Here is a 27,311-nt window from a genome sequence, read left to right on the forward strand (position 1 = left end):
CATCGCCCAGATCTGCTATATACAAGTGTAGCTCGACCATACCAATGTGCTATTAAGATTGCAAATCTATGAATAATGCTTGGTGGGGGTGCCAGCTGCCAAAATGACAGTGTGTGCTTATGGAGATAAGCCCCAAGTCTCTGATAAGGCCCACTTTTGAGCTATTTTTGAGTCCCTGTTTATTTCTGATCCTTCTGTTCTCAATGCCATCTATTTACAACTTCATATCACTGCGCTTGACGGTCCTCAAAACAGAATCACTTTTGGTGGAGTCACCATCCCTGGAGGTGTTCAGGAATCGTATGGCTGTGGCACTGAGGGACGCGGTTAGTGGGCATGGTGGGGATGGGTGGGTGGTTGGACTGAGTGATGTCAGTGGTCTTTTTCAGCCTTAATGATTCTAGGATTCTAAAAATTCGTGATCAAGACCCTGCAAGGCTGAGTAAGGTTTCCTATTTGTTTAATTCTTTTTTAGGCTTTCTTTTGGATGAACAGATTATTGTTATAAATACTCTACAAAGAGCTCACTTTGGCTTTCCGCCTCACCCTACACCCTACTTCAATTTGGAAACTGTGCGATGTTCAAATCTGACACATTGCCTCTCCATTTTGTCTCTGAAACTGTTACCAGTTGATGGATGCACTGGTTTAAACACTGATTTAAAGACCGATTTAACACTGAATCCTGCAACCAAGATATGTAACATGGGTCAGCTCTTTAAAAGCCAGCAGTAGCAGTAAGGAACCAAGATGTCCCAGTCACGTTACAGTTTGGTACATTAGGAAAAGCAAGAATGCACCTGATTTCTTATTACAGAACATGAAAAGAAAGATGCTTGCTGTTTGAATGAGATAAGGATTTTTGCTCAGTTCCACTTGAAAAAACATCAGCAGTATTTTTCTAGCCAGAGGGAAATTGCGCAGCTTGACATTTTGCTAAACTCCCAGCTTTTAAAGGCACAGAATCTAGAGCTGACACTTAGAATTATTTTGGAGCAGAACCTACAATTATGGTGGTTTTTGTTGTTGTTGTTTTTTGTAATTTATGTAAGGCTGTTATTCATCTCTCAGGACTGCTAGAAGACACACTATTCTCCTGCATTAAGAAGTCACTTTGTCCTTAAAAATAAAACACAACCAAGTATTTATTTTAACTACAATTAACGTTTTATCAGTTCCATAACCTAAGGTCAAGCTCAAGTTATCTCTGGTTCTCTCTCGCTATTTTTGTACTATTCACTCTCTGACAAGAGCTGAGAGACCACTGTGGTTCTGTAGCACCTCACTACAGCTCTGGGATTTGAGCTGGTTTATTTCCTAAATTCCTAGATACCACTTTCCTACACACATGTACATTTATGGAACTCCTTCTTATTGTAGCAGCAAACAGAGTTAAATTTAAATCAGTTTATTATTTAATTGGAAAAGATTAATAATTAGGAATTTTGTCTGTATGTACATATGCGATAAATTCTGGGCTGTTTGCTCTATTGTTCATAAAATGAGCATCATTGGTTCCTTCTGTTAAAAAATAGCTGAGTGTATGGCATGCCTGTGTATTTTTACTGGTCTATTAACATTATTTCACTGTTCAATGTCTATGCTGCTAATCTGTGTCATAGACATCCATGTGACGATACTTCTCACCACATTTGTATCAATTATAAAGTCTCAGCTGTTGGACTTCCTGTTGTACCAAAGTGGGTCCAAAGTTGTACTTTGGATGATATACATCTGATCCATTCTTGATAATATCCTGTTGTTTTCCTAACCTATGTATAAGTAGGCTTTAAGGCTTGAAGGTATCAGGGCAATCAACTTGTCGGACTCTTTTGCCTCAATCCCTGGAATTTTTGATCAGTTTTTAGCCATTGGGTCTTGCGTGTGTTTTTCTATCAGAAACAAAAGCACAAAGAACAAGAAGCCATCTCTTTGTTGGAATACTCTCACTGCAGTTTTTCAATGCATTTCTATTCTTCAAGATTTTATGAGATGTGAAAGTCAGTACTCTGATGCTGGATTTAATATTCTAGCGATGATCTCTACGAAATGGCACACCAATGCAATTACCTCCTATTTCCAAGGACTAAAGGATCAACTCTATATTTTTATAGACAAATAGCTTTTAGAATTACTGTTTCATTACTAGGATTGTATAATGCATATTTTCTTGGGACAGCTATAATAAGATTTCAGAGGAAAATGGAATGAGACAATGCAGTTATCACCCATGATTACTCCTTTTGTTCTTGTCTGAGTCAATTCTGGGGGGAGGGAGAACTTCTTGTTTAGTGTTTCATAAATAATCTCCTGGCTTTAAAGGTAAATTTAATTTTATGACTCCAAGCGGCAGAGAAGCCAGCAGAAAATGATAATTGTGTTCTTAAAATGATGTATCAAACACAGAGGGTTTCAGCTGGTATGAATTGCAATGCGCGAGCAAAAACCTGGTTAAACTGACAGAAGAAGTAATGTACACATTAAAAATAAGTTAATAACCACACTGAATTGTGCAAATGAACACCAACTTCACAGCAGAGGAAAAGAGGGAGGATGTGTGTATGTCTGGTTTATGCAGAAACGTGATGTATGCATATCTATATTACACAGGATGCTCTCATGAGACTCTTAAGTGCCTGCGGCAACTTGACTCTAGGTATCAGAAAACGTGCTCACATGTTAACAGTTTTACAAATACTGCAAATAAGGTGTGAAATGGAAACAGTCTGTGCTAAGGGCCAGTGAAGAAAAGGTTCCAGATTACACCAGGCCAGAATGCTAATGCCAAAATCAGCAACGTAAGATTTTCTAATCCCGTTCAATGACTCTGAGACAGCTGGTCACCTCATCTTCACTTTCATCAAAATGAGCCCCCAGAATTAACATCGACCTCTCCAAGTACTGCTAATGTTTTTTTCCAGGAAAACTTTCCCATTCCTAAAAAATGCCACTGGATTTTATTTATAATTCGCAGAGACACTTGAGCGTAATACTTGTGTAAGTGCTGGTCCAAAATACTGAACTTTCAATGATATCACTCGTCTGGATTGTTGTAACTACTAAGAAGTACTGTTTACTGGAGTCTTACGCGCCTCATTGTTCTCCAGATGAGTGAAGTTAGGAGGAACTCATAAACCACGTTAAAGTAGGTTTGGGCTTAGGGAACATTTACAATTCCCAATTATGCTCTTCAAGATATCCTGGTGGAAAAAAATGTTTTCTGATCAGAAGTTTGGAAAAATGCTGAAAGGCTTTGAGCGAATGAATACCCGACAACAAGTTGGTTGCGTAACAGCAGAAGTTTAAAAAAAAAAAATCCAGTTAAAGTTACTACAAACAATTACTGAGAAGGGAATAAAACTGTAAGAATTTAATTTTCTAGCAAATGCAGCAAGCCAGCACCTCCAAACAATTGTTTTTCCAAAAACAACACTCAAAGTGACTTCATTTTTTTGTGTGTGTAAAGGGAAGAATTGATCCTCAGCTTCTCTATCTAAGAGATGTGGGACATGAAGACATATCAAGGAGAACACAGCCATCTTTACACTTTTTTTTTTGTCTTGTTATTATTTGTTTGATTTTAATAATGACAAGTCATGAAATTCTCATTTTCTTGGTGTCTGGGACAACACATCAAAAAAGATAAAGCAGTTGAAGCAGTCACGTGTGAATTCTGTCAATCTATATTTCTGCTCTGCCTCATTTATAATTCTTGGTCAACTACAGCCCTTTGAATCTTAGTTTTGACATAAGGCTTTCCTAGCCTATTACTTTTGGAGAAAATTGAGCCTTCCATCCTGCTGTCGCAGGATAAAAAGAGAAACTGAACTAAGCACCACTGCCTCCACTGCTGTTAGAGCTCCTGCTGCTGGTGCTCTGCCGTGGTTGCTCAGAACCCACCAAACTTTTTGGAGAACAAACTACCAATGAACACTAGACAACCAGAAAAAAAGGCATTTGAGTGACAGACTAAATGCCAGCATGCGCTATGAATGCTGGTGAGCTGGATAAAGTGTTACCCTCGTGTGGAAGGTTATGGGGGGTTGAGACGAGGTGTCCCCTGCAGCAGGTTTGAGAAAATGAGCTGCAGTTTGGCACTCTGGGTTTTTTGGCACTTGATGTTATACTGTTTGGGAAATCAGTGTGTTTTGTGAGTGTAATCCATGGTATACTCTTGGTTTTGCATGAAACTTGGAATCATCATCTCTGAACACTTGTGTAGTACACAAGGATGATGTCTCTTCCATCAGTTTTCACAGCTGAGTCCTTAGAGTCCCGCACCAATCAGCCTCATCTTCTCTTTCCCAGCTTCAGCCAGGATTCAAAGTCACACCTCTTCTGAGCAGTGGAAGATACAGGATTATGGCAGGATAGGGAAAAAAATGGACTGATATTAACTATTACCCTTCTGTAAATTGCCAAATAGTTTGTTTTCATTCTCATCTGCAGCACAGAGTAAATGGAGGTCAACAATTCTCAATTTCTCCTACAATGTATTTGCTGCATACTTGTCTTGTTGCACAGCCTTAGGAGGATAAGACAGTCATAAGATGGAGAACAGTGCAGCAAACATTGCAGTGTTTTGGCTGCTGTGGGCATAATCAGTATTTGTCTGTAGGTAAGTGGATAGCTTGGGATAAGGTGGAATTTTTCATGTAGAATTCCATTGATACTAGAGTGTTCTTGTGTTGTGATGTCTTGTTTCTGTGGCATGGAAAGAAGGACCCTATTTACACATGATTTGAGGAAAACAGTGCACATTTGTAAGGGACTGGTGGGTGTAGCCAACTGGGTAATGCTGAGGTTGTCTGTACAATGCTGTGATGGCTGTAGAAAGTAAATGTGTGGTGGGCTTTCCACAGTGACCCATAGGCTCCAGATCTGGAGCCTCCAGACCTAGGTGAGCAATACTTTATAGACTCCCTCAATTTCTGTGGACTGTAGCAAAATTGAAATTCATTAAATTCTAGGGAAAGCGTAAGAACTACAAAAGCTAAGAAAAATATTGCCTTAAGTTGTAACATCTATTAAACAGGTAGTGAATTGTATTTAATACTGAGCCACTAAGATAGTGAAACTGAAAACTCTCCATCCAGATTAAATTGGATAAAAGTGACACTGTGTGATAAATTTCAGAAAAAAGCAAGAATTACTTCATTAATATGTGATTCCTTATAAAGTTCTTTAATATTTAATGCAATTAAATGTTGCTCAGAAAGAATCTGGTGCTTGTCTTAGGTAAATAAGAAGAAACGCAAAACAATTTTTGACTTTAGTGCAAATGGAATAAAACTCTTTTTTGTGATCTTAGAATATTTCAATGTAACATCTTGCCTACTGATACACTTTGTATAAGACAGCCTTCAAGCACATAAATCTTTCCTGTCTTTGCCTAAGCAAGAAGAAATAAAATGAGAGTTAGAATGGTTTTGTTCGTTTTAAAATGTTTATCACTCACAGCTGGGAGAAAGATGGGGCTTGAAATTGGGAGCTAGAAAAAGCTGGGAAACGTTTTGGGTCCAGGATACAAGGCTGTGTCTCATTTAGGAGAACTGGTGACTAGGAGCCTAGACAAAGGAGAAAGGAGTGCATAAGGGTTGCGACTCTGGGAGATGGAAGCTGTGTGGTTAAGAATAAGTGGGAAGGAATGCCAGTGTATTTTTAGTTGAAACTAGAGCCACCTTTTAAAGTCTAGGGCCATATTATCCAGTCTCCTCTTACACATCACAAAAACTATGCTGCGGACTTAGCCTTACAATGACAAATGTGTTCATATATGGACTGCTGCAACCTGAGTCTCAATAAAAACTAGAGAAATCATGATGACTTGAGAAAAATCTGTCCTTAAACTCTAACATCTCTTAAGCAGATAGCAGTGGTGCGTTGCTGAATTGGACTGTTGCATATGCAGTCAGATTTTTTCTCCTATTGTTATCAGCTTCAGAAGAAGCTCCAGAAGATCCTGTTTGTGGCAAGATGGTTATCGCTGGAGAAATAAAGGGTATAACATTGTTATTTCTAATTTCCTAGGCTGAGGAGTTGCACAGAAATGTTACTGTATCTGTGGGTTTGGAATGCCAGGGTAGCTATTCAAATGTGATGCGGAGGAGCTATTTAGGGTAGTAAGAAGCTGATAGCTGCAGTTAACAGCAAGGAATTTTCAGGGTCCCTATGGGTGAAAATTACAGTGTGTGCAGAGCAAGCAGAATATTACTAAGCTGTTAACAAACAGAAATTATTAGCAAGTTGTGACTCGGTCAGAACAAAGCACGTGCTGGTACCTGATCCACATTAGCATATCAGCACAGACCTGCTCGTGGTTTCTTCTCCACTAGGCAGAGATGTCTCTGGTTTCCTTGAGCCTGTCTGCACAGGCTTTTTCCTCTTACTCAACAGGTGTCTGTCACTGTTAGCAAAGGACACTTAGAACTCAAATATCCTCTTCACGAGCTGAGTATAAATGAGATTACAGTTCTCTCCCTGGAAAGGGGATTGACAGCTGTATAGTGTTAGTGCATCTGTCCTGAATCATAGAGATGCCCCACCAAAGATAAAAGCCCAGCCTGTTGCCTGTAAAAATCACTAGCAAAGTGATTCACTAATTTGCAATTTTTCAGTGTATTATTTTTTTAACTTCTGCGTGATTAGAGGATCTATTTCTTGACAAGGAGTGTGGGGACAGAACCTTGTTAGTTACAGCACCTTTTCTAACTGGCTTTTGAAACTTCCTAAGCCAAAAAACTTTTCCAGCCTTTGCTTTGAGAACTTACACCTACTTCCTCTGGGCTAAGAAAATCTGATTGATCTTCAGACTACATTTGGACAGTGCAGATATTGTTCTCCACCAAAGCATAGCTCATTTTTGTCTGAGCTAGTGACTACGCTCTGATATTGAATTCCTGCTGTCAAGTACCTCATTCTGAAAGGTCAGTGGGAAAACATATCTATGTGGTTCAAAAAGTGTTCAGCAGCTAATGGTATCTTATAGCCCTCTCACGCCAAATGGCTTCAGACTATAGTTCACTCATAGTCTGATAATGGACAAAGGTAAATCTAATTAGAAGACATACTGGCAGTCTGATTGCCTTCATTTTTTCTACCTCATAATAGATAAGAGTATCTAGATGATGATGATGATGATGATGATGATGATGATGATGATGATGATGATGATGATGATGATGATAATAATAATAATAATAATAATAACAAATAATTAAAGCCTTCTCAGAACACTTGTCTGGCTGAAGGGCTGAATGTTATAAATGGCTACTCTTCTATCCTTACTGCAGGTTTGCAGCCAGACATGCTCTTCCTTTGTGTAGTAGTTAATGGTTATAAATGGTATTGGAAAACTTGAAAAACAATTTTCTTGACAGGCTTACTTAGAAAAAAAAAATCTAAACAGCCATAAGACTAAGACATCCAGTTACACGATCTAAGTTGAGCACCTTCAACTGAAGGAAAGCAGTGTAAAACCTGAATTACCTTTTTCATTATAGCCATCACACAGGGAGAATGGAGTTTGCTTTGCTTGGAAAATCAGTGCCTTTAAATTCCCAGTGGGGCAAGGCAGGATGTAAGCAGGGAAATAAAGGGCTAGGAAATTTGAGGTTATGAGACACTGTGGGCAGTGGAGTTGTCTGCAGTGAACAGGCAACGGGGAGGATGCAAACACTGAATCTTTCAATCCAGTTTTGTAGAAATATGAGATGACAAGTTGTTTAACAAATGGCTGGAGATGCAAAGCAATGCAGGGCTATGGAGATGTGTTAGAGAGAGATGAATTTGGCAGCTAGCAGCATAGAGGTGAAACTACATGGTGAGAGGGCTCCACTGAGAAAACGTAACAAGTATAAGACAGGTAAAGCACTGATGTTCCTGCAGAAAGAAATAAAAATGTTAAAAAAACGAATATCCACCAAGTTGAAATCTGTAAAGCAGGCAGAATAAAAAGAGAGCAATCGTTGACAGACAGGGAAGGAAATGTGGCAGAACAACGAGGTAAAGCAGCTATAGAAATGTCTTCTTTAACTCAGCAAGGAGAGAGACACAGGTGAAATGTACTTGAGGAAAACCAGGAAGAGAGATGTCAGAGAAGACAGGGTCCCATGAGACCTATGGAGACAGCCTGAGGAGATGATCAGCACTCTTGTCATGGAGGCACCAGCTAATTTACTGACAGTCAGAAAGGTAGAGTGGGAGGAAGGGCAATTTTTCCAAGAAGACAAAGCAATTGAAAGTAATGGAGAGAACACTAGGACCTGAAAAGCAAAGGAAATGAAGGGACAGACTAAAGAGAGTGCAAAATGGGCTGCTTTATCTTGAGGTGATGCAAAGATCAAGCTCTTACCAGAACTGACATTGCTTGTAGAAAATGAAATGTCCTGAAAGCTGGGAGAAACATCTAGCAAATAAAAAATTGCTAGGAAAAAACTGTTCTACTGGGTTTCAAGTGTAACTAGCAATGCTGTAATGTACGGATGCCAGCATGGCCAGACTGTCAGAGGGATATGTCTTCTCTACCATCCCTTACTCCAGTGAGATACTCACGCCTCCATCTGCTCTTCACATCAAAAAGCAGAAATTTGTGACCTTCCAGGGGGACAGGAGGGAGATGTTTGTAGAAATTTTGCATTCAAAAGAAAAGTTTTCTCTTTTTTTTCTTTTCTTTTTTTTTCCTGGTGATGCTGGTATGTAGACCATCCTCTGGTTAGTGGCTACCAGCATTAGTTTCAGGAATTAAGCATCCCTCACCACAGAAAGCATTATTACTATCAGAGCAGGTACCAAGGATACAAACATGTTGCAAAAGGAAATATATTATTCTGTGGTATCCTTCAAATCTTTATATTACAACTTTCATATAGCTTCTAGCTGAGTTTTGCTTTTCTTCACCTTCTGCTTGTGGCACAGGATTTCTTATAAGGTCTTGTGGGCATCCAAATTTGTCAGAAAGTAACATGGATGTTACCAGCAAAGGCTTTTACTCTTTCAAGAAGAAAGAAAGATAGAAAATGGAATCATTACCTCTCAGCTTCATTTGTCTCACTGTGGCTAAGGACAAGGGTACTAAGAGGATTCAATGTGTTAATTGCAGATTTGTAAAAAAAAAACGTCCAAAGTAAGGGGGCCAGTAGCAGAGATGCCAGACTTCTAGTTTCACTGTCTTTCTTCTCCTTGTTAGCTTTTCCTTCTCAGAAAGAATACCTTCCTCTCCAGAGCGACCGGTGCTTCTGTAATTACTGAGGGGTCTCTTTACTGCCAAAGCATCCCCCTTTGCAGTTTAAGGGTGCTGTTTCACAGCTTACACCTGCCTGATCTTTCTGTCTTGCTCCTTCTCCTTCTCTTGACTGCAGCACAGGCTGACTGCAGAAGTGAGGTAGGAGTGTGGAACAGCAATATCTCCCATAGCTTTTCAAAAGCTCAGAACGATTTGTCACTCGTGCACGTAAACATCTGACAGAAACATATGGCAGGAATGAGCAATAGCCCCCTACGCTTGCTCACAGTGGAGCTGACAGGGCTGCTTGATCCATGGTACAGAAGAAAAGGGAAAAGGAAATACATTTCTTTGAAGCTGGGGGATTAACATTTTCTCAAAGGCGATCTTTGCAAAGCAGCTGCCAATTCCATGTACTTGCTTATGGGGTTCGTCTTTCTCTTAAGATCTTTGCCTCTTCTAGCCACACAGTATAACTATGGCAGGAATCAAAGCAGTGATGTACAATTTCTCCATTGTGTTGTATGTTGTGTTTGAGCTGGTGACCCTACCTTGCTGCTGTGCTGTCTAGTCACTTCTGACTGCCTGCTGTTCAGATGTAGTCTCTATGCCTGTCACCCTTCTTATGTGATTTAGCAAATGTCCAGATTTTTCTGAGCCTTGCTGGATCGGTTATGGTCTCTTTTTTTTTTCTTTTTCCCCCCCTACAGTTAATAATGTTCTTCAGTGGTGCTAGGAGAGAGAACCGTGCTGAGATTCAAGCAATATGGGGCATGGCACCTTTACTCTGGCAAGTCTTAACACAGGATTGCCCCAGAGAGTCCTTTTGGGCAGCCCCAACTGGCAGGGAAAGACAAGAGGACCCAGGCAACATCCAGCACCAAAATACCATTCCGCTTGGATTTAGGGCTCCTCTTCTTCCTTCTGGTTATATTTCACATGATAACAGGTTAGTTTATTTTGAGGCTAGTTTTCTTAAAAATACAGAAAGTGTTCAGGGCCATCTAAACTGGGAGCTACGGGACACAAAGAAAATACCAGCTAGGAGTCCAGGGGAAAAAGGCATCCAGGAGCTTGAGGGCTGGAATGATCATCTTTTGTGACTGCTACTCTGAGTGATCCTTTGGAGTAGTGGATGGGCTGACTGTTTATATCATTGCATCTTTTCACCTCCATGAACCAATGCATTCTGTAGAGCAAATTAAGATCTGATACTCCATGCATGTGAAATGTAAAAGTATCAGATCCCTTTTCAACAGGTTATTAGGATGAGCATCTTCTTCATCCTGTTGTGAATAATGCTGAATGAAGAGTTATTCAAATAAAGATGTCACTCAAAAATTAGTATTTCAGGGGGGTTGTGCTCTATCAACTCCTGAGTTGACTGTGTCAGAAGAGACTGCCTTCAGATGACTTTCTTCTCATGTCCACTTGAGTCTGCTGATTCTTCAGCACTGCACATACAACTTGATCATCTTGATTAGAGAAACCATCATGTCAACATAAGAAAACAATAAATACACTAAAAATTAAGCAGATTAAACAATCATGCAGTCAAAAATAAGTCAAGAACACCATTATAGCTATTTAAGCTGTTTTATTCAATCTTTCTGATTCAGACCCTGACCTCCTTCAAGATCCACAGAGTTGCACATCCTGCATCTGTTTTCTATAGTCTGTTCTCAGTGGATACTCTGTGTTGGCTCTTTCTTCATAAGAAAGTTTATATACCTACTGCATCTCACATTTTCTCATGTTTTCAAGTTTATAAGGTCAATTTTCTCTCTGGTTTCTTGGTAGAAGCCAAGACCGTGTTCTCTGTTCCCTTCATCTGTTGAGATGGCAACAATGTCAATATTTTTTCCTCCCAGATACAAGTTTTTCATGCCTTCCTCATCTCAAAACAGTTGCATAATGCAAATGTTTCATTTCTGGCAAGAGACCACAGAATTACGGAGCTTCTGTACTATGCAATGCTCCTCTCTGGAAACATTAAAAAAATTCTACTTTTTCAATTCTAAATAGCATGTGAAGTGATGAGTTTCAACATCGACAAGATAAGAACTCACATCTGCAAGAACACCAGGTAAGATCAGCTGGGCTTACCAGAAAATGTAATATTTATGTGTGAAAAGCTACAGCAGCACAAACAGAAGGAAATAAAAGTTATGGAGATCATTCTCTGAGTGATAATGTGAGTGATAATGTGATAATGTGAAGAACAAAGCAATTATCTGGCAAAGTCAACAGGGGTTCATGAAGGGAAAGTCCTGCTTATTAATTTGATGTCCTTCTATAACACGATGACCCACTTTCTGGCCAATCTTGTTTCATATTTTTATTGATGATCTGGATGAAGGAGGAGAGTACATCCTTAGGAAGTTTGCTGATGGGAGGCACTGTTGATTTTCTGAAGGTATGAGAGGGACCCGGATAGACAGACTGGAGTTTGGGACGATCAGAGATGGTGTGAAGTTCAGTGAAGGAAAATGCCAGGTTCTGCACCTGGGATGGAAAATAACAGATGCAGGCACAGACTGGGAGATGAGTGGTGGGACATCTACTCAATGGAAAGGGATCTGGGGGTGCTGGTTGACATCATGAGCCAGCAGTATGCCCTGGAAGTCAAGCTACAAACTGCATTTCAGGATGCATTAAACAATGTATAACCAGCCAGTCAAAAGATGAGATTCTACTGCTATACTTAGTGTTGGTGCACACTGACTTGAGTACTGTGTACTGTTCTGGGCTCTAAAACATAAAAAAGATATTAAGGTTCTTGAAAGTGTGCAGAGGAGAGTTACAGAGCTGGTAAAAGGGCGGGCAGGCATGTCCTGTGAAGAGAGGCTGAGGACACTTGGGCTTGTTTAGACTGGAGAAAGGTGGCTCAGAGGTGACATCATTGCTCTCTACAGCTTCCTGAGGAGTGAAAGCGAAGAGGAAGCTTCTGGTATCTTTTCCCTGGTACCAATTACAAACAAAGCTACCCTAGTGAGGTTCAGGCTGGACATTATAAAAGATTTCTTTGTTGTACAGGTGGTCAAATACAGGAACAGGCTTCCTAGTGAGATGCTCGATGCCTCGTGCTTGTCAGCATTCATGAGGAATTTCAACAATATCCTTAATAACACACTTTAACTTTTGGTTAGCCCTGAAGTGGTCAAGAAGTTGAACTTATCTTTGTAGGTCCCTTCCACCTGACCTCAATCTCTTCCATTCCATTCCATCCCATTCCATTCCAAATTTAAAAACAAAACGTATTTTCTAATTAACTTCCAGCAAAGTCTTCTCCTTTTTGAGAAAGAAGTCTTTTCTGTATTTGAATAAAAATAAGAGCATCTTTCTGTAACTCTTTAACACCGCTGGAGGCATAAAATGAGATAGAAGTAGAAATATAATTAATTTCTGTCTAGGTACTGGATGGAGGCAAATAAATACCCACGATGTGTGTTGACTTTAACTGTGAGCTTGTTTAAGACAGGAAGCAAGATCAGGGAAATCGGTTTCCCCTTCTCAAACCATTCTAACTACTGGCCAACAATTTCTGCATGGTCTTTGGTCCATGAGATGCTATCCCAGGAGTTTCAGCAGCAAGGACGTGGTGACAGCCCAACCACAGTGATAAGGAGCTTGATGGCAGCTAATTTCTACTTCTTTGCCTATACAGATGTCTCTACCAGAGCTGTCAGATTGCTCCTGGTAACCACCTTTGCTGACAGCTCATGAAGCTCTGTGTTTCAGAATCTGCAGTATCAAAGTACCTTCAGGCTGTCAGTCTGTAAGCTGCTAGAAGACCTATAGATGAGTGGACTGCAAGTTTCATAGGCCCATACATAATGACACTGAGGAAATAATGTGCTGCAGGCAGCACTATGCTTAGCCTGTCTGCTTCAAATTTAGCTCTTTAATTTCCTGCGGCTGCAAATCATGATGAGAGGCTGTGCTGTGATTTAAAGATTCTGCCTTATACTACACGTGTTTTTGAACTGAGACCATCATTTTTTTGCACCCATCCTTAGGATCTTTATCTGCTGCTCCTTGATTCTTTTTAGAAATCGTCCTTTACTAAGAAAGTCATTTTCATAAAGAAAAAAAAAATCATATATTCAAGGGCGTGTGAGGACCTGACGAAGATCACTTGCTGTCTTCTAATCCAATGAATGTTGAGAACTGCTGTGTTTTATCTCTAAGATGTGGTACTTAAAAAAAAAAAAAAGGGAACTGGGTTAGGCTTGCCATGTTTAATCACACTGGGCATATATGCAGGCAGCTGTTTAGATGAGCTGTGTTTGCATTTGTCTTTATCTTATCGTGTGCTGTTCTGTCAACTGAGCTTTTTAAAATGGAAAGTGGAATCTTACATTCATGGTGAAAGGGAAGCTGGTGACCAAAACCTTTGATACTTTTCAAGTATTTTAAAGTCTTTTCCCCACTAAAAATGATAAAATGGATATTTTATGATTCCTTGTTTTTCCTCTGGGATTTTTACAAGAATAATTACTCTAACTTCAGTTTATATATGCATATATAGATAATGTTTTTACACTCAATGAGCAGCATGCAGATGATTCACAAGCTTTTACTTCACTGTGATTGTTGCTGCATTCTGACCTATACTTTCCATTTGAATTCTAATTGTTGGCTATATTAAGGTGGGATTCAGTCCTTTCTTTCGTGTAAGATTTTAGAAGGATTTTCCAATGTAACAAAAACGCATCATTTTCAGTGATGACAATGCAAATAACAACATTCTTATGTAATTTTTTAATATATGTGGGAGTGTGTATTAGTATATTTGCTGACACTTACAGCCTGTAATTGACTAGCTGTGTTCTGAGCAAGAAAAGATGATAAAAGTAAAAGGTTTTATAAAAACACATGAAAATAGGCATCCCTATGAGAAAACTTAAGGCAAGGAGGATTTTCCAAGTGTAAAAAGAAACGTGAATTGTTGCCAATCAGTGTTAAGCTTCATGATTTCTTTTTACTTCAGTTTGTATAGCTGCACTTTCAGTCTGATTCTGAATGACTAGGTACAGTCTTTCTAAATCCTACATTTTCCTCCTGTGGATATGGTGTGGTATCAGAGCATTGCTTATCTGCTGTTTAACAAGGAAAAGTATTCAGCAGTAATGATAGATCTGTCTACCTTGCTCCTGCAGGAGCAGTTACATTGATATTAATATATAATTTTACATGGGTTTCGTACAGGTTGGAATTAAGATCTTGTGTGATCAGGATGTTGACATGGAAGGGGTGGGAACTACACAACAAGAAGTGGATATTCAAGCTTTCAACTATAAATAGGATGAAAAATACAAAGTATTTTTTGTTCATTTAATGCTGTAGTACAGAAAATAGCTTTTCAAATAGCTTTACTTACAAAACACTGGAAACGCTGCAGGCAGCAGAAAGCAGAGGATTTTATAATTGTCTCTCTGTTGCACTGAATCATGACATGCTGGACTCTGTATCTTCTACACAATTTGTTTATTTTTATTTTTATTTTTGCTATTGCTGAGCTCCTTGATATGCAGCCTGAAAAAGGAAGAGGTAAAAGAAGCCTTGTGAAAAGCAGAAAGGAGAGAAATAGATTTTCAGTAAAACAATCAGAATCTATTTATTTTTCCTTAACATTCCACAAAATATAATTTCACAGCCCTAGGCTCTTTACCCCTCATTCAGTTCTCTCTTGCAGTGGGAAGAGACTCATGATGCAACAACAGATGCTGCCATACCGATTTTTGGGGTGATTTAAAAAAAATTATATTGAAGACAATCCCTCAGTATCACCATTGGTGGGAGAAATCCATACAGACATCATCAGATCACACAGGTGTGGCGTATTTGGGAAAAGTCTGTGGGGCTGGGAGCTGCGGTGTGCTGATAGAGGGTGCAACACTGGAAGCCTGGGTGTGATCAGAGTTCCTGCACTGCGACTCAGCGATGCCTCCTGCTTTGGGAGGGTCACACTCTTCGGAGTGAGTTACACAGTTATGTGCATTTATAGCAGCTGCACGTTGCACTTCATGTGCTGAGTGAAGCTCCTTTGTTACAGAAAGGAAAAAAGAAAAAAAACCACAACACTTCAGAAATACTGGAGAGAATTCTACAAGTCTTGCACGCTCTGTTCCTGAGCCTGTGAAACCCAATACTTGCTACAGGTTTTAATCAACTCAGTGTTTATTCAGAAAGAGACATAAATCCACTGCCACTAAAAACTGACCTAATACTTGACATGGACTCAGAGTTGAGTCTCAGTTATCTTACACTTCTGGAAATCTCTCACGTACGAGTCGGCACGTACATTACCCCATGCACACAATATTAACTATACTCCTGCCATCACAGGGTGCCAAATTATCTCTGCATTTCCCAAGCATAATCTGTTCTTCTCTTCCTATTCTTCAAGTCTGCACACCACAGACTGACTCCCACAGCTATATCTAACAAATTTATCACTTTCCTCTTTGTGGCATTTTCCTGAACATGGATATAGAACACACTGTAATGTAATACGTGGCAGAACCACATTCCCTGTAAAATAAACGTATGTTTCTTGTTACTGGAAAAGCTTTTAAATGTGACCACTCAAGACTAAGAAAACAGAAGGCAAGTAAACAGTAGCTCACGACTGCTATTTAAAATCAACTGTCTTCAAGTCATCCTGAATTTTTGTGCTTGACAACTTTTGAAGTCTGGGAGCAAAATGCCTATGACATTGTTCCCCAAATTATTTCCACATCAGCTAACCTGTGGTGTTTATTTCCACAATTTATTTTGACACTCCTGGTGAAATTGGTGACAAATGTAGGCTATATGCTGAGGTTGTAAAAATGCCTTTTGCTAAAGGATCAGATTAAAATTGAGAAAAGAATGTGAGATGTAAGGAGCCTATTTGCCTTCTTGCCATTCATCATGCCACCTGCATCAGGTCACAGCAGTCAGCACTGATGGCTTGCCACCTCACGTCACCTTGCAGGGGCTATATGATAGTAGAGGGCACTATCTGTGGTGAGTTATACAATAGGGCCCAATAGCTCAAACCAATTTCTGTACTGAAGCCTATATCCCCCTATGGGCCATGCAGATTACAAGGAGACCTCCTGCTGAGCAATCACAAGGGAATGAAAACAAAACAAAAAAACTATGCAGAGAAAGCACCAAAGAATGATAATAAAAACTGCGGTCAATGGCAGGCTCAAGGCAGGTATGAAGAGGTGTTTATCCTCACACTGGGCAGCTCTGCTGTGAAGCTCCCTGCAGCACGTGGTGGATGCCAGTGCTCCGCACAGTCTTTGCAGGCAGGAATTTCTGGAAGGAGAGTATCACTTCTGAGCAGGCTCCTTCTGTATCTTAGCACTACCTAAAGTATTCTTAACCTACATCAGGTAATTACGTAGTATGTTACTGATACAAAGTGAATCTTGTTTTCTGGGTTCTGATTATGAAAACGTCTGTTTTTTTTTTGTTGTTGTTGTTTTTTGTTTTTTTTTTTTTACCAATGTATTTAGTAAAAGGGCCTACAGAATCTCCTGTATGAGGAAAGGCTGAGAGACCTGGAACTCTTCAGTCTGGAGAGGCTGAGAGAGGATCTCCTCGCCGTTTATTACTATTTAAAGGATGGCAGTCAAGTGGATGGGGCCAGGCTCTGTCTGGTGGGATGCAATGAAAGAACAAGGGACAGTGGGCACAGACTGGAACATAGGAGGCTGCATACAAACACGAGGAAGAACTTCTTCACTGTGAGAGTGACAGAGCCCTGGTACAGGCTGCGCAGAGAGGTGGTGCAGTCTCCTCCTCTGGAGATATTCAAGACCCATCTGGATGCTTTCCTGTGCAACCTGCTGTAGGGAGCTGCTTCAGCAGGGGGTTGGACTGGATGATCTCCAGAGGTCCCCCACAGTTTGGAGATTCTGTATTTTCTTCAACTTATCCTGGTGCTCTTACTTCCCACTGCTCTGACTGAAGCCCATCTTTATGAAGCTGCTACCTTTACTTCAATTCTGATCGTCATTTGTAGAGTGCAACGTAGTAGGGTCTAGCAAAGTTTATGCATCCTGCAAATTCCCAGCTCCATCTGCCTGCTAGGCTTTGCCTCACGCTGTCCCCTGGATGCGGGCCGTCTTCCTCAGGACTGCTGAAAGCCGCACTGGCTATCTATTCTCGCCCCCATCCCTCTCATTTTTAATGTCTTCCTCCACCCGTTGCGCTGGTGGATGGCTATGGAAGCACGGCAAGCCGCGTAGAAGTGGAAGCCGCGAAGCCTCAGAGCCCCACTGTCTCAAGGGGGCTGAGGGGAAAGGTGGGAAGAAGCCTCTTTGGCCGCCGCCCCACACCTGCGGGCGGAAGAGAGGGGAAGAGCGAGTGAGTGCGGGCGGCGCTGCCACCTCGCGGCCCTTGGGAGCAGCCGTTCCCGCGCAGCCGCCATCTCGGTGCTGCGCGTGGCGTGGCGCTGGCAGCCTGAGGGCGCTTCCGTGGAGCCAGACCTTAGAAAAACCTAAATTTGGTGAGTTAAATTTGGCCGCCCGTTTTGAGCACCTGCTTTGTGATCTAAGCATCTGTTTCTCTGGGAGTTACCAAGAAAGGCTGGAAAACAGAGTTGTGCCTGATGGCTTCCAAAGCTCTTTTTTGTCCAACAGTGATTAGACTTTAATCGATAAATAAATCTGTCTCTGTTTTGGCTGCAAAAATGAGAAAAGTTTGCAGTGCTGAAGCTGAGAGGCACATATTTTCCACTGTTCAACGTGTTTTTTTCTCTCCTCATGTTCACAAGTGACAGCAAGGGGAATTAAGCGGAGATGCAATGTATTTTATAAACTGATTCCCATCTGAGATGTGGTTAACTCCTGGACAACAAACCAGGTGTGTTCTGAGATCCCGCTGTAGAAGTGCTTAGTGAACTTCAGGCTGGCAGCAAGAAGAGGGCAAATGCAGTTGCTGCCTTGTATTGTTGCAGTCTGTGGAGAGAGATGAGCTAAACAAGCTTCAGATAGCAATTAGGATCTAACTGTGAAGTACCTCTGAGACATGCTGGTATTTGCCAAACTGCCATGGAATAAAGAAAGAAAACAGTTGCATGCAGTAGATATTGCTTTTCATATTGAAGCACCATATTCAGGCTGTACAGATGGCAAACTAGTTTATTCCTATTTTCTGTGAGTTGCTTGGCCTTACGGGCTCCCTCTTGACCTTCCTTTATTTGTGAAAGATGCTGAGAATTTTAAAGAAATGTGTTCTGCAGGCATAAATAAGCACTCTCAAAACTCGTGCTGAGAGCAGGTGGGCATGAATGCAGGAGAACTATAGCTGTATGCAGCACCTGTGATTAATGTGGAGCTATGCAAAGGCAAAACAGTTGCATTAATGCCTTGTTTTCTGCCGTTAAACCAGTGAGTTTGTAAGTGTATATCCAGGGTGAATGTGGCTGCTTGTTTCTTCTCCTTCAAGACACACACTGTTCCTTAACAAGAGTCAATAAAACTGATAATTTTACTTTCAGAATTGCTGCTGTAAAAGCTCAGTAAAGAGATTTGGGGACTAAATTAATTAATTGATTGGTCTGTTGGGGGCAGAATGGCAAAAAAGAAAGAATTCTCTATTTAGAAACTGAAAAATTAGAGTGCAAAGAGTCAGAGAAATATAGGCAATTGTTTAGCTGTCCTTTACTTTTTAATGAACTGCACTTTCTCTTGATGAGCCATGACAGCTGAATGTTCACTCATGAGAAGAAAAAGCAGAGTGCTGAAGTTACACTTGATTTGCAGGATTTTATCTTTCACCAGAATTTTTGCATATACACTAACTTTGTATGTTTCTCGGAATACTTTCTTATTTTAAGATGTGTTGGCCATTCAGATGCCAATGAAGCCAACTAGAAGCCAAACATTTTGTTGTATTTCTCTCAGTTATTTCTGAGTTAATGTCATTTCCAATCGCAATTCTAGAGTTTAAATTGCAGATTTGAGGCTTAGTTCTGCTATTAATGCAAACATTTGGGGAGCTGGAATAGTGCCTGCAGGTCTGTGGGTAGACAAGTGGTCAGAACAGAAAATTCTTGCATAAACATGCTTAAGACTGTATGTTTAACATCCTAAAGTAGCTTTGAGATGAGCCAGACTTCGCAGGGTGTCAGAACTGAGACCAGATCCCTGGGCTCAATCTGGATCTGGATGATATGTGTGTGTGTGATATGTGCCTGATGCCAGGAATACTCTGTGTGATGATATGAGAATTTCATAGACAGTGGAATACTGAAACGTATGAGACAGTATGCTTGGAATCATAATTTCACAAGAAATTTGAACTTGTGATGCTAAAATTTTACATAAAAAAGGAAAAGGAAAGCAAGCCAGCAAGTTGCAGTGCACTGCAAGGATGGAGGGCAGGGCAGGGTTTGAGCAGTAGCTGGTAGTTCTGTGTAAGCTAGTTGTAAATCCATGGAGTTTAACTGTGCAAAAGTCTTGTACCAGTTTTGAGATGGGATGTGGGTTTTGCTGCATTTGTGGATTTCTTGTTCTTGTTTTTTTTCCTGTTTTGGTCCTTTGCAGTCCTTCAGTATGCAGTTTATTACCTCAGACTCAGGACAGTCATGAATGTGTGTTTGCCACCCTACCAAAATACTTCGTAAAGAACAGGATCGTAAGAGCTGTGTATCACTGCAAATGTTAAGTAAAGTGCTTCATCCATTCTGGGCTCTGTAAGGTGGATTCGTAATGCTCAGGCTCTACTGTTCTCTTACTTCATCTTGTTAAGATCTGAGAATGGGCACCTTATTCTCACAAGTTGGTGCATCATCTGTATTGATATAAGCAGTGTCCTTAATTCTGACTCTTGCATATCTGCAGGGGACCACAGTATGAATGGTAAGTGCTATGTACTGGGCATGTTACCATAGAAAAGCAGAATGCTGCCTATTCTTGTACTGCAGTATTGCATTCAAACTCTCACACTGACAGCTCTGGTTAACCTGCTTTATATATTTTGCTGGTTGTTTGTGATATCTTTCATCCCTTCTGCTTTTTAAATGTGTATTAGAAACCCACACCTTTCAGGAAACTCCTAAGAATACATTGTCCTTGTATTTCATTCTCTTACTAGGAGAATCAAAAATGCATTCCAGGTTCTACATTGTATTTCTTCTATGTCTTGTGCAGCTAATTTGCAGGGTTTTAGTGCTGACATGCTATGTTGTTTCTGTTCCTATTGTTTAGAATGGACTTCAGATGTGCTTAGATTTCCTGGAAAATGCAGGCCCTTGAAATATCTCTACCTCCCTGATGTTTTTTCTGCTCATGTTTTGGTAATAGCTGTTGCCAATTTGCTCTGCTTTGTATTCTCCAGAAGACGGTGGTCTCTAGTTCCAGGCTGAAATTACCTGAAACTGCATATAATTTTGCTTATTAAAAGGAGGCACATCATTTTTCAATATGTGGTAGTGTACTTACCTTCATTTCCTTCACTTGGTTGTTTGGAAGCTGTTCTAATGAACTTAAGCACTGTTACCACGTAGTGGATTTGTCCTCAAAAGATAAACATTGCAAGCATTTCATATGCTATAGAGAAGGCATAATTTTAAAGAAATATTGCAGTAGTAGCAAGGAGGCAATGTTCTAACGATGAGCTGATAAGAAATTGTCCAAAATAAGCAAAGTCTGTTGTCCTTATTCTTCTGCAAAGCAGGATCCTTTTGGAGTTGGTTACTGGTAAATGCATAAGAGAGTAACTTGTTTTCTTAATGGTAATTTATAATGATATAACCTGCTCTGTGTAGTGCTCTCTTGCCCAGAGAAAACGAAAACAATTCTAGTATGAAAAAATCCTGTTGCTGTGAGCGACATCTAGTTGCTCTTACTGTTATTACACATCCATTAATGGAAGGAAGCATTCACCCTTTCACTTCGCAGGAGCCTCTCCTGAGGGCTTGATGCGTGGGGGCTAGACAAAATTAATTTCTGGAAATATCTCTGTTTTGGAAATCCTCCGTGGAACTTTTTGTCTCCTTCCTCCATCATGCTTAGTGAGGATAATAGCTACCAGTTTCAGATGGAGGTGATGTTAAACTCTACAATATGACTTTTCCCAGAGTCTCTGGAAGCAATGTGGATGATTATTACTTCCAGGGAAGACAGCACATACATATTGTTAGTCCTTTGTAGTTGAGGTAAATGGTTGGCAAAGAATTAATACTGAAGAGTGTGCAGAACATGCCACAACACCTTTGCCACACAAGTTGCAGTGCAGTTAGTTTTTTTTAATCTGGTTTGCTACTGTAGCTGCTACTGTAATGCCTGTGATTGGGCAGGGGAAGCTGAGGACTCAAGGCTCTTGGATGTTTTCTCTTGGGTGAATTCATCAGATACTCTGATACTTAGATGTATGTAGGCTGGATGAGACTGGACAGCTTAACCAGATAGGCTTGGAAACAAGTATTGTTTCCAAGTATTTTCTCTACCTGGAATGAATTCTCATTAGAGTTATTATTGAATTTTCCTTTTCTCCCTAGACAACAGTACAAATGAATAGAGCCTGTTAAAGGTGTTATATATTTTGGCATATGTTTACCTTCTCCAGAAAATCTACCCTGGAGATCCACTAAGAGCTGTTGGAAACACTATCTGGCTAGCCCCACGTCAGGCTACAAATAGTCTTCTCCAGGATTGCCGAGCAAGAAAGGACTGCAACGTGAACAGTGAAGAGTGCGAGGGGCAATAGTGTTGGAAACCTTTAATCTAATCAAACACTGTTCCATTTTTGTACTGATTGGGAAGGAAAATTTTCTTTCTTTCTAGTCACAGGAAGATCTTCAACTCCACATGGAAAATTCATCAGGAATTAGCAGGTAATCTCCTCCTGGAAATAATTGCATCTGATGATGGTTATTTCTTGGGCCAAATAGATTTAGTTGAGGCTCACAGGGGACTTGTAAGTAGGCAGATGCCTACATCACAAAATGATTATCCTGTTATGCTTTGATGTTAACAGTCTCAGCAGATAAAGTAGTGGGTGGGTTTTTTATTTCCCTGTTTGTTTGTCTGACTCGGGAAGAAGCCTGCTGAGAGGAGACCTGCATTACTTCTACCTCTTTTAGATGGGGGTTAGGGATTTCCACCTTCCTAATTTTCAGTCTCTTCTCTCTCACTTACTAGGTAAAGAACAATAAACATATGCTGGCAGTTTTGGTATTTACTGAACTTAGTCTTAAAAGGCTATATTGGCTTTGTCAGCTAAGAAGGTGCATTAGCTATTGCCCAGTTCTAAATCCACAGGAGATCTTATCACCCTTAATTGGAGAAAAAGGCACCTGAAATTAATGCCTAAGCAGCATTTTATTAATAAAATGTTTTGCAATTTGCCACTGAACGGGCAGAGCAGGCTAAATGAAATTAAGATAACATTAGGGGTGGTGTAGGGATACTTAGGCGTGCACGCACTTTATACATTTAGGATAAATTAAATAGCTGCAGAGCTTAGTGGGGAAAAAAAAAAAAGATTGTCAGTATTTCCCAGTGTTAATCAGGAGTATTGAAATATTGAAATGAGACTTCACATGTAAGTTGGACTTTTTTCATGACATTATCCATTCTGTACTTAGAGACAAATTGCTTTATACTACAGATCACAGAATCAGAAATGATGTTAATGGTTGGGAGGACAATGCAATGTAGCCAGTTAATGAACGAGCTTGATCTTTACAGAAAATTATTTTGAGCAGATACACACATACATAGAAAGAAAGATTAATTTAGAGACCTTTGTCATTAAAGCAGATTTTTGTATGGTTTTGTGTGGGATTTAAGGGGGATTAAATGTTTGACATCACTTTGCCTGCACAGGCTATGTTGAAGAGGTTACTGAGCGGGTGATGGAGAATTCAAATATGCTCCTGTGCTGAAAGAGTGGAAGCAATGGATCAGACTGCAGCCCGGCAAAACAAAGTGCTGTATTTACTACATTTCTAAAAGTAAGGTGCTTCTGATTTGACAGCAGATGCTGCAGGGATGTAGAGCTTAAGGAATTTTTATGTTTTGCCAAAATATGAGGGGAACTCAGCGAGGACATCAGAACTGGGATGCCACTGTTTTCTTTCTTCAGTAATGCCTTTCTTCGCGTGCATCCCTTGTATGATATGCTGTTTCTAAACAGTAAAAACACTAAAAATAAAAAGTCAGCAAGGTGGATTGGCTGATCAGGTGCATTTATCTTTGGAAGAGATGGTCCTGGTCATTAAGCTTCTGTTCTTTACCTGCCTGTGGCCGACAGCAGTGCTACACAGCTCTCAAGGTCAGCATCACCATCTTCACCATCGACAACAATTCTCATTCTTAAGAAAGCATAACAGGTAAGCAACATGTTCTCTCTGTCTGTGTTCATCTGATAAACCTTATGCTGTCTGTCAGCAGTCTTTCAACGCATCCTGTCTGTTTATTGCCCTGTTTTGCCAGTTTCTGAATTTATACTACACATATTGCATGGATAGGGTGCTCCCAAAAGAGAAATGGTAAACTATTAATTATCAGAGGTTTTTCATAACTAGACATCTCGTACTGTGATTTCCTGTACATTTCGTATGATTGTGCACATGTCCGCACACAGCTCCTTGAAATTGTGTGATATCAGAATACTGCTGTGATACACTGAGTATTTTAACTCTCTCACTCCCATTACAAGAAGTAGAAATGCCTTCCAAAGTTTGATGCCAATGTTATAAAATGACTGCCATTAACTAAACAGCAGAGTAACTACACTATCGAGATAATGAAGACAATCTTACAGTAGTAAATGAGATGAATTGTACTTTATGTTTATTGATGACACAGTGTGCTCCCTTTCTGGAACATGCCTATGCTTTTAGGTACAATTCTCCTTTTGGAAAGGAGATTGTATCCATTCTTAGTCTTTCCAGTCAAGTAAGTGATTTAAAAGAAATAATGATACAAACCTTTCCACATTAAATGTTCTGTGCAAAGTGTTTGTGCTTTTTCCTATAACCACAATTTCGTATTTTAGATGTGGGGCCTCTCATAGCATGTAAACAGACCACTGAGTACCAGTGATAATTCAGCAAAGTCTGTCTTTATAGAGATGTTGGAGGCACTGTAATAAGTAGCCCTATTTAAGGAAGGAGAAATGATGGAATTGTTGCATTTTTCCATGTTCAAATAGGGGAACTGGTAGTTTGTTCATAATAATCACCTATTGAGGAAAAGTAAGTTGGGCTCATCTAGTGTGGGTGAGCAATTTTTAAAATTACATACTTTATAACAGGCATACAGCTGTTTACATTCTGTATCTCTCTGCATGTGATAATCCAGCAGTGATATACCTTTGAGTCCTCACAGATCTTGTTAAACTCATGGTTAAGCAATGTGGGGCAAGAGAACATATCCCAGTGACACAATGCAAGTGCCTGCAGATGCTATATAGCTCAGTATTTCTGGATTCTGGATTTTCTCAAGGTCATAGGTTCAAGTTTGGTCTAAGCCAAATGCTCGAGAGAAGAACACCTACTGGCAGACTGTTTCGAACACTAATAGTTTTGGAGTGAATGTGAGTGTGCAATTATTTGCTGTAATAAAACAAAATAAACAGAACTAGACCTAATATCAAGATGAAGTCTAATCTGGGACTTTATTAGTCTCAGGAAGCAGTTAAGAATCAAATTGGAACAGAATAAAATATCTTACCGTCACTGTAGGAGTAAAGGTCTGTTTTAAGCTTACCAATACATTTTTGTCAGTGGTAAAAGGGAAACATATGCTACTGTTATTTGCATGCATCCTGTTCTGCAGTAGCTGAGAGGAGCTGCTTCATCTCTGGCATACTAATTTAGAAAGGAGGACAGAAGCCTGATGGGAGGAGACAGCAAATGTGGCATCCTGCTGGTCACTGCTGACCTCTTGCCACAAGACAACAGGTCAAGAACAGGAACAATACTAGCACATTATCCCCTCCATCTTCACAGGCCTTTACAGTACCTACAAATGGATTCACAGAACAGTCCTGTGAGACAAGCAGAAGAAGGATGTTAACAGAATAGAAGCAAGGGGGAATGCCAGCACTACATCCTCAGATAATGCTGATTGGGGTATCAGTTTTCTTTGTGTGAGGCAAAGGTTTGGCCTTCTGTACCTTTTGCTAGGCCGTTGAGATTTAAAATTTGGAATTGGGAAGAAGATGAGCCATAGAAGATGCCAGAGCTTAACAGCTGCAAATCAGCTTTTCTGTGGAATGGATCCAAACACATTTAATTTCTTTTTGTTTGATTCTTTCTCTGATTCTGATTCTAAAGACAGCATTATCTTCCAGTGCGTTGCAACACGGTCTGACATTCCGCCGGCCTCTTTTTCTTTCTGGGGAAAAACCTTTCAGCCAGCACCAGAGTTATTAGGGGCACAGCTGACAGATGGCCTTGGTTAAATGGGTGGCCTTTTAGAAAGAATCCCATGTGAAAATGTTACTTAACCTACAAGTTCCACTGGTTTAATAGAGTAACCCAATTCTCCCTCCAAAGCTATTTGTCTGCATTCTCTTGTAAAGAAGATTTTAAAGCATTAACCAAAAGTACACGAGAAAGAGATTATTTTCATGGTCCATTTCCTAAAGCAAAGAACAAAACATTTGACTGTCCAAATATTAGGCTTTTCGACCGTACGTATTGCTGATGTCACTGAACACTTGGAAATGCAGAGAGGAGAGAGAGAGAGAAAACTGTGCAGTTTTGATGCCTACATTTATCTGAGTTTCAAAATGTGACAAATGAGTTAAAAGTTTCTGAGGTTACATTGCTATGTAATTCCACTAACTCTCCTGGGAATAAGTTCTGTAATTCTACTTTTCAGTTGGTAGTAGCTGGAGTACCTGAGGAACAAACCATTGTGAAGAACTTTCTGACCATTAAATCTAGGGCCCTTCATGGTATTCTTTTCACAAGAGAGTTCTTCCAAGTATTCTTTTCATAAACTTACCTAGTTTCATTTTGAATGCGATGAGATAACTTTTTCTCTGCTAAGGAAGTATGGTATTCTTGGGTACTAAATTAGTGTAACAGAAAGCAACACTTCTCCTGCCTATTATTCCTGGGATGTGAGTTTCAGATTTTTCTAAGTCTATCAAGATGAGAATGGTGCTGGAAAGATGTTTATAATTTCCTGCAAAGGCTTTTGCTTTCTTTTAAGTAGCATGGGGCATTAAAATAGAAGAAGAGCCACATAGCATTTGGCCTAATATCCATGTACAATTGTGACCTGTTTCTCATAGTGGCTTTAAGCAGCAATTTGGCAGATTAAGTACAGAGCAAACACAGAAAATATTTTCTCCTTATAGCCCCTGGGCATCCAATCACTGTATTTCCCTCAGAAACCTACTGTGTTTGGTGTAGTTTTTGCAGACTTAGTGACCTTCTGTGGATTTCTTTTCCATGAACTTGTCTGGTTTCTCCTTGAAAAGTTTCAATAACCTGGTAACTTAAAGGCAACCAGTTAGGTTACTAACTACATCACTCCCCAGAAGCCACTGGTTATGGAACTATACTGTTGGCAGTTTGTGGTTAAATGTTTCAGCCAGATATGATCTCATTTCCTTGAGCAGAACCTTTTACTTCCTGTTAATTATTCAAGGTTGGATGGAGCAGATGAGTTTGTTCTTAGAAGCCTGCCACATATTTATTTGTTGTTAAAGAATTCTGAATTAGTTGCTCTGGTTTTCTAGATAGTGACAAGCTGCTCTTTGAAAGCTCTGTAAGGCAATAAGGAGTTGAGCCACAGGATCATGAAAGAAAACTGGGTAGTGAAGAATCCAAACACCATGTCACTAGTTTTTCATACAAAGAGCTAGTGCTTCCAATAGTTTTCTGTATAAATGCCAGTAGGGGTGTCTTCCCTATGTGATCTGAAACACTTCAAATGCTTTCTGTGTCCTCAGCTGGAATTTAATTATAGGCTACAATTTCATTTACATAATGTAAATGTTGTCTGAAAGGCAACCGCGAAAGGTAGAGCTGTTATAACCGAAAGCAGTTGTTTCTTGAGCACGTGCCTCACTGTATCTGACAAGACCATTTTTTTCCATTGCCCAGATCTATGCCGAC

At 40.1% G+C, this 27,311-nt stretch overlaps 1 protein-coding gene across 1 annotated transcript in view; it reads left to right on the plus strand.

The window, feature by feature from the left end:
* Positions 1-23,436: 23,436 nt before the first annotated feature.
* The window catches only part of GABRR3 (gamma-aminobutyric acid type A receptor subunit rho3), a gene marked incomplete at both ends in the record, with an annotated part of 28,658 nt that continues 24,783 nt past the window's right edge, over positions 23,437-27,311 (plus strand). Inside the window, one exon of the mRNA XM_079542274.1 lies at positions 23,437-23,564. Coding sequence (XP_079398400.1) covers positions 23,437-23,564 — 128 coding nt within the window. The remainder of the gene's footprint in view (positions 23,565-27,311) is intronic.

The sequence above is a fragment of the Tetrao urogallus genome, assembly GCF_951394365.1.
Source record: "Tetrao urogallus genome assembly, chromosome: 1".
Classification (NCBI taxonomy): Eukaryota; Metazoa; Chordata; class Aves; order Galliformes; family Phasianidae; genus Tetrao; species Tetrao urogallus.